The sequence below is a fragment of the Limanda limanda genome, chromosome 14 (genome assembly GCF_963576545.1).
Source record: "Limanda limanda chromosome 14, fLimLim1.1, whole genome shotgun sequence".
Taxonomy (NCBI): domain Eukaryota; kingdom Metazoa; phylum Chordata; class Actinopteri; order Pleuronectiformes; family Pleuronectidae; genus Limanda; species Limanda limanda.
In genome coordinates, this window is record NC_083649.1 from 9,237,011 (window position 1) to 9,245,274 (window position 8,264).

General features: G+C 42.1%; 1 protein-coding gene across 1 annotated transcript; it reads right to left on the reverse strand.

The window, feature by feature from the left end:
• Positions 1-308: 308 nt before the first annotated feature.
• On the reverse strand, positions 309-7,982 carry LOC133019824 (solute carrier family 22 member 4-like). The gene is made up of 11 exons (XM_061086393.1): positions 7,776-7,982; positions 5,872-6,054; positions 5,285-5,388; positions 4,625-4,779; positions 4,368-4,539; positions 3,309-3,435; positions 3,058-3,158; positions 1,659-1,873; positions 775-957; positions 527-662; positions 309-378 (listed from the first exon to the last, which is right to left on the reverse strand). The coding sequence occupies exons 1-11, from the start codon at positions 7,980-7,982 to the stop codon at positions 309-311; spliced, it is 1,653 nt and encodes a 550-aa protein (XP_060942376.1).
• Between the last annotated feature and the right edge of the window lie 282 nt (positions 7,983-8,264).

The window sequence follows — 8,264 nt, forward strand, 5'->3', positions numbered from 1 at the left end:
GAACACTGACAGGATCATCACATCTCTCCACTCTAAGCTTCTCTGCATTTGCTCCCAGTAAAACCCAGAATAGTGTTTAAAATCCCGTGTACAAGATGTTTTAAGGAGCTCATTGAACCTTTTCAATTCCACAGATCACTTCAGTCTAAATATTTCTCTTCTCCAAATCGAGGCAGATGGCTGCTCCACCCGTTTTTCTGCTCCGACGTGCCTGCGCTTGGTGGGAACTGTTGTGTTGTAATATTTCAAGGTGTTTTGAGATATTGATACAGAGGTAAATCACTGTAAATAAATAAAAGACCTGATAATCATAGTAGACTGTCCTGGTAGTGAACGTGTACGTTTTGTTCCCCCCCACTGATGCATGGACACCGTATCCTGTCAGAAGTAAGAAAGACAAACACACAAAAACAATATTACTTGTAGGGTTCTGAATTCAATCACTTCCACCCTGTAGTTATTCAATGCATTGGCCAATATAATTTGGTAGGTAGAAAAAAACATATGTATTTCTGAAGCAGAATACCTTTCTCTTTTGTGCATCTCTTGAATAGTTTCGGGGAGAGGTCGTCCGAAACTCTCGGGGAGGAAGAGGGTGGCAAAGATCGACACAACACACAGAGACCCCATCACAATATGAGGAAGGCCCTTCAGGTAGATCCCTAAACCAAGGAGAAGGGGACGTTTAGATGGTAGAATGGGCTCTGGGTCTTAAGGGAGGGGAAATCAGATAGAAAGGGGCCACAAAATAAAAACGCAAATGTGTGTACTCACTCAGCTGCAACAAAAATGGTGCGATGCAGGCCCCCACTCTGGAGATAGTGGACGTTGTTCCTGTGGCCGTGTTCCTGAGCGGCGTTGGGTAGAGCTCCGAGGTGTAGGTAAATATCATGGAGACACCAGCGGTGAGAGCGTATTTACCCAATATCTCCAGAGCAAGAGACAAGTGTGGTAGAGCTGAAAGATAAGGGGAGAGTTTGTTTTTTATCCAAAGCCAACACAGTGGAAACACAACAAAGCCTGGAGCTCTGTATTACCACTGCCCAGGACGATTGTTTACACTCCTGCCTGTCTGTCTGTTTGTCAGCAGGAGTATGCAAAATCTACCGAACGGATTTCCATGTCGCTTGAAGGAAGGTTGCGTTTGCTCCCTGAAAAATGGTCCGAGAAAGAACTGTTTCAATTTCGGCCTGTATCTGAACAACGGGGCTAATAATTCACGGGTCTTGTTTCTGGTGCGTTGAGGAGACTGCTATCTATGAGTGTGTGCAATTTAAATGGATTTGTCATTTGTGTATGAAGCCTTGTGCAGCTTTCTGGACGTTGTTTAGGATTTCAAAAGGAGCGAGCACTGTGAAAAGCTTGCGGCTTGCAAAACTTGAAGCAGCCTCTAAATACCTTTTATCCAGTGATGCTGCATTAAACGTATATGGTATCATGAAGTATGAAACTGTAAAAAATAGTTTGTGTATTTCAGGCCCAGTGTCACAATGAATGAAGCCCTTTCTGAAAAGACCAGTGATGTTTGAAACCAGACCTCATCAGTCATTCGACACTGAAACAACATCTTGAAACAGTTCACCTCAAGGCTCCAACTGCCACTAACACTATATAACTATTATCTGTAACTCCTGTAGGCTAATGATGATTTAACTTACTTTCAGGTACAAATTGAATGAGTAACAGTGGCACTGATCCAAGGATCAAGATGCCGATCATAGCTTTTCGCCGTGGAAAATATCGTAGCGCCAGCCAGCTGCTGATGTACCCAGGAAACTCTATGGCTGCTGAGATGAAACAGCTGATGTAGGGGTTATCATGGAGCTGGGCCGTGCTGAAGGACAGGCCAAAGTATCCGGTCATCATGGTGAACCTGCAGCAGAAATCTGAATATAAATAACCTTAAAACATACATATGTGCGTACACATGCATACAAAATGCACATGTAAACACTCATACACAAGCACATACACATGCAGATACATATACACATGCTGTGATGGCCCAGCCTGTCAGCCGTGCCACACATGGCTGAGGACAGCCAGGCAGAGACAATCCAGAGGCGTGGTATTGGAGGGGCGGTACTACCCCAGGGGATCCTCCTTGGGAGCTCCTCCCCTCCCAGGTGTCTCTGGTTGTCCCTCACAGGTGCACTGAATCAAGAGGCAATCAGGAGCCCTTTTAAAAACCAGAGGAAATGGGGCCAGAGTCTCTTGAGCCACTGAGGGAGTAGGAACCAGACGCTTTCAAAAGGAGTCTCAGGGTAAGAGGCCAACGGCCTGCCTTTTTGTCAGATGAAGAGGATTAACTGCTGTCTTTCTCTCTCGTTGAATCAGGAAGATCCCGCTGGAGCCCCAGACCCCAACTGCCAGACTGGCAAAGCTATTTGAGTTATCTTTATGCGCCCTCCTCCCTTTTCCCCCAGTTGTAAATAAACGCCTAATTTCTATTTACCATACATCCCTGCGTCTGACTGCTCTGTTTCCAGTTTGTCTACCCACTGTTCTCCTCTTGCAAGGGCCGGGCACCCACAATGCATATAAATGTACACATGCACACGTACATAAACATGCCCAGACACATAAACATGCACATGGACATTCCTCTATACTTCACTACAATACGATATTTACTTTTTTTTTTACACAATTTATCATACATGATATTTAAATACCTGGCTGCCACTTATAGGTAGGAGTAATAGGCCTGAGCCTCTTTGAAAACACAGCACTGTGTGTTTTTTTGTTTGATAAGTTAATTTTTTTTAATCTGTTGAAGGCCCTAATTTATATGTATATATAATATACACATATACATAACTGTGGCGGTAAACTTCACTCATATAAAAAACTATTTCAAAGTTAATCGTGCAAAAACATCCATTTATAAACAATTTTCTTTTCTAAACGTGTGTTTGCAAAGTGAAATATATTCTCTTCACTGGTTCTAATATATTGAGCTGTCTCAGCCATCGCAGCCTGTAATTCTGAAACTGTCGACAGGGTTAGAGAGGATCTCAGCGTGATGTGATATATGGAGGATGAAGTGAAACTCACGATACCCAGCAGAGAAGGATTGTTGTGATTCTGATGTTGCTCGTCCTCAGCAGGTCGAAGACACTGTGGCTTTCCTTCACCTCTGTTTTATCCTCATCTTCCTGCAAGACACAAGGACCTCAGGCTCAAGATGTTCATCGTAAAAGAGCTCTGGATTATTATTTCTTCCCAAAACAAAGGGTGTGTCTCTGTATTTCATCCACATACTGTACATCTCAGCCTCACTGCTAAAAGGGTTCAGATCAACTTACACTGCAAATCTCAAAGATGACGGGAGGAGCCTGCAGTTTGTTCCATTTAGCAGCTTTTCTCACGATGGCTTCAGCCTCCTCCCTTCTTCCCTGAGAGAGCAGCCACCGAGGAGACTCCGGGATGAACCTGCAGTTCAACAGTTTCAGTGGATCTAAAGACAATAACTTTACAACATAAATTAAATATACAGCAGCAAACAGTCATTTCAATGTATACAAATATAGTGTGTTGCTGTTGCACTGAGCAGAGAATTTTGTCAAACTCTCTATCTGTTCTAATACAAGTTTATCTGCCGGTTCAAGTGCAACTTCATGTCACTGTTCATGTATGTGCATGTTTGTTGAGCGGGCTTCCTGAAAGCTCTCATTAGCGGTGTCCTAAATATCAAGGACATCCAGTTAGAACAGGTTTGTTTCTTGGCAAGCTGTGATCTTAGAGAGCAAAACCACAACCAACTGCTGCTGAACCAGGATTAAAGAGGCTCAGCTCATTCTCCATAAAGTCTCTGGGTAACTAGCTGCGAGCTGACTAGCTGCAAGCCGCCATGCAGGCGCTGAGTGTGTGCTGCACTCGCGGCTGAAAGACCACATTCCACACGGCGGAGACCAGATGGATCCAGTTTACACAGTTTATGAATACAGGCTGTGCATTTCTCAGTAGATTCAGTATTTTGATACTTTCACAGGATTAATAGCACTCTGACCCGCTTTACAATCAAAAAAAAAAATTGACACCTTTCTTTACTTTAGTTCCACATTTGTTTCAGTCACTTCATTTCTTTTTGGAAATTCTTACTCTGTAATGAAAACATGTAAAACATGTCTAAGCTTTGTTCTACTCGTTCTCGGACACTGATGTTTTGTCTGTGGTTTCACCTAAAGTTTAACTCCACTGGGACTGTTGGTCACGATGATGGGGGGGTTCCATAATGAATGATTCAACTTCTGTCTAACAAACACACTTATTTATATCCTGGTAAGAGACAACGCATTCCATTCATGAGCCTTCAAAGTAGGGTAACCACAAATATGAGCTTCCTTTAAATGGGTGCAACTTACCACCAGTGGGGGATGTAGAGCAGGCCAGGCAGCGCCAAAGCCAAAGTGAGAGATCTCCAGTCTCTAATAAAGTAAGCGAAGGCCGGCAGCATCATGTAGCCGATGGTGAAACCTAAACACGTGCCCAAAGATGAGTAGAGGACGCGCACGTTGCCGGTGAAGATCTCAGCTCCTGCACGCAGAGAGAAAGAAAGTTATTTACACTTTCATTGTAAATCTTGAAAGTGTGTGACGATAGAGGGGAAGCGTATATTTACCGAGCACTAAAGCAGCTACGAAGTTTGATATCTGCCCCAAACCATTGATGAAGAGGAGGATGGTTAACATTAGCCATGAGGCAGAGTAGACGAGAATGAAGGTAAAAACCGTCTGAAGTGCTACGGTGGCAAAAAGAACAGGCTTCCTTCCAAATCTGTAGGGAGAAGTACAATAAATCAAGATATATTGTACAGTCGTCTAAGACTAAATGTTTTACTGTGAATATCGTCAGCGGTGGAGGAAACACTTGGGTTTCTGAGTTGAGTCTTTTCATAAATGTCATAATATTAAGTATTGCATTCAAAGTTGTATTGACGTAAAAGTATAGAAATGTTATGCACCATAAATTGAGTTTGAAAAGTGAAAGCATGATGGAGAATCACAGTTTCAGGGGGATTAAACCACACAAAACCTAAAGTCTCCTAAAATTAATTTTCAATTTTGTGCACACAAGTTAATACTTGCCATGTGTAAAGTAATATACGGTGAAAGATAAAAATGTCAAGACTCCAACTGCCACATCACATATATAATAAAAGTTCATTGTCTTTCTTTATGGAGTTTAAAAGCCCAGCAGTCTTCATAAATAACTCATACATTACAACATGACCTTAAATGAAGTGTTCAGTGTATATCCCGTGGAGCAGGTGTTTGAATACCTGTCTGACAGCAGCCCGGAGAAGAAAGATCCACACAGACTTCCCAGGAAATAGACTGTGGCGGTTAACGGCTGCTTCCACTCTTCATCGCACACCAGGTTAAACTGAAATATCATTGCATTAACATTTGAACAAGGAATTGCACGGACAACAAGATATGATTACCTGAGCCAAGGAGGGTCTGTTTTCATTGCTGTTTGCACAACAAGAACACTTCCTGAATAGAAATCTCTTGATCCACATGTGCACGTGGGAGAAGTTTGCCTTCCAGGCTTTCTGAGAGAAATATTTATTTATTTTTGTCAAATGCACCACGTGGACTCGAGCCTAAGAAATCCTGGGCCCAGCATTTTGTCAACATCTTTATTGACGCCCCTTTAATTTCAGTACGGACGGAACAAAGAGAGAGTTTCAAACGCACGTATATGCTGTAGGGATACAAATAGACATAGACAGGGAGAGGCTGATGTGCCTTTATATGCAGTATAGGCACATCAGCCTCTCCCTGTAAGCTGATAATTAAAAACCTTCAGGACACAGCAAGAGACAAATAAGCTCACTCACAGTCTCAGCCATCACACCCTTACCTCAGAGACTACAGTGGATTTGTACGTGTCCGTGCTGTAGCTCCACCCGTCCACACAGGCCTCCTGCTCCAGGTCGGTGAGGTTGACGTCTCTGCCGGGAACGAAGCCCTGAGCGGACAGATTCCTGACCACATCCAACCTGTATCTGCTGCATCTGCTCTGCTCCTCTTTCCCATTCACCACCTCAGAGTGGTCAAAATAACAATAAGTCACTAGATTACAAGGGTTTATTTTGCAGTAATATTATCTGTCATAACATATTGTGTAAAATAATAACAAGACAAAGGAAATATATGGCATTAATTGGGCACTATATCCATACAATACCTGTATTGTAATACCGGCGGAAAGTTTCCGGTAAATTTCCGTAAGCTTTCCGTAAACTTTCCATGGGAAGTTTAGCTCGGGAATTTTGGGAATTTTGAAAAAAAACAAAAAACTAGGCAAAATTAAACGCTGAGCAATAAAAACATCATTCAAAACTCTATTTTAAAGATGTATGGAATGCAGCACCTGCATGTTGCATTTCAACCCTCCACTGTGCATTCTTCCATCACATGCACAGATAATCATCCTTCACACTACAGCAGGGCTGATTGAGGCCTGCTGTAGTGTGCAGGACTTGTCAGGTAAGTTTCGATGATATTACTGGGGAAAATATATTAGCATGCTGATTGAGGATTGTTCATCTGTTCATCTAGCCTATTTCCATTCAATTTTCCATCAATTGTAAAATATGTTTACAGACGATTCCAATTGTGTGGCTAACTATTTATATCTCTGGCATTGCATTAGTGTTTTTCTACAAACTTTTTTCTCATCTTATTCTACAGAACAATGCCACGTGCACTATCTCATGTGTGGAGGCATTTCACCCCATCCAATGTAGAAGGAAAGGCTGTGTACATTTGCAAATACTGTGAAAAGACCTATGTTAAGAATGCCACAACGATGCAGAAGCATATAGTTAAGTGCCCAAAGTTTCCTCAGGGCTCAAATCAGCTTATGACAAAACAAAATGTTTATATTTATGTCAGTATATGACAAGGTAAATACAGTTAGTATAAATTACCCACAACATTTCCAGTTTATTCCCGTTGATTCCCGTTGATTCCCGTTAATTCCCATGGAAAGTTTCCAACTTTGAAAATTCCCGGAATTTTGCAACCCTATACAACCAAGAAATATGGCCACGCTACTACTGTATGTTACCATCTGTATTATGTTTGTACAATAGTTACACTACAGGAACAAAGTTGCTTAATTAGAAAACAGAACTAAGAATTTGACCTTTGAATTCTTAAATTATAAATATTCTGCAGAAATGTCTTTGGCAAAGCAAAGAAATTACTTGGAATTGATGTGTGGAATTGCACTTCAGAGAAAAACTGATGTTTTGGACACAACCAACACAAGAGAAGTGCAATAATGTTCTTTCTCTTTCTTCATGTGCATCATAACCAAACATGTGCAATAATGACCACCATCATTATTATATTATTTCAATATCAGGTGTAATATCCCATATTAATTACTACTTTATCCTTTACAATCACTGCCACTTTGTGTGTGTGTACTAGTTTCTCTGTCTCATGCAACTGTTGATATTTACTATAAGACACTGGTTCTGCAGTTCTCAGCATCTATACTTTCTATCTCTATTTAATTGACTATAAACTTCAATTTTTCACTTTCATTGTTTAACTTAACTCTATTCGTTTTTTTGATAGTGTTACTGTAATCTCGGAGCCAGAGCTTGGAGATAAATAAAGTCTTATCTTATCAAATAACAGTGAATACAAATGTTTTATGAAGGATATGCTATCGTAATATTTAAACTATTACGCCCTTATTCAAAAGAACCGCGTGTTCATTGAGGGAAATGAATGAGAGGGAGCTCTCACCTCCACTGGTATGGTGGCTTTGCGCCAGTCCTCTGTGAGGTTGTCGTCCGGCACCAGGCAGTGGTGGCTCGGCATGTCCGTGAGGAAGACGAGGGTGAAAGCTCCAAAGCCATTGGGAACAATGGTGGAGCAGAGCAGGAAGAACACGACCAGCTGGAAACGTCCCCATTGCCCCAGGAACGCGATGCTCTCATCGTAATCCTTCATGTTCAAAGTTTCCTCTCCGGTGGTTTACTGTAGCTGCGTCCTGCGGAGACCTCTGGTGCCAAGCGCAGCGCAGAATCATTTTTACTGCCTAAATGAGCCACACATGAACATAAAAGCCCTGGGGCACATGTGTTGGGATGTGCCTCGCCCTCCCAAGTGCACAAGCAACTCCCGCCCTGCACAACGCAGACGTCTCCTTGGGCGCAGTCATGACAATAGTTCCAGAGCATTTCTCTCAGGACATCTATTTATCCACAGACGGATGCGCACGCAAACACTACA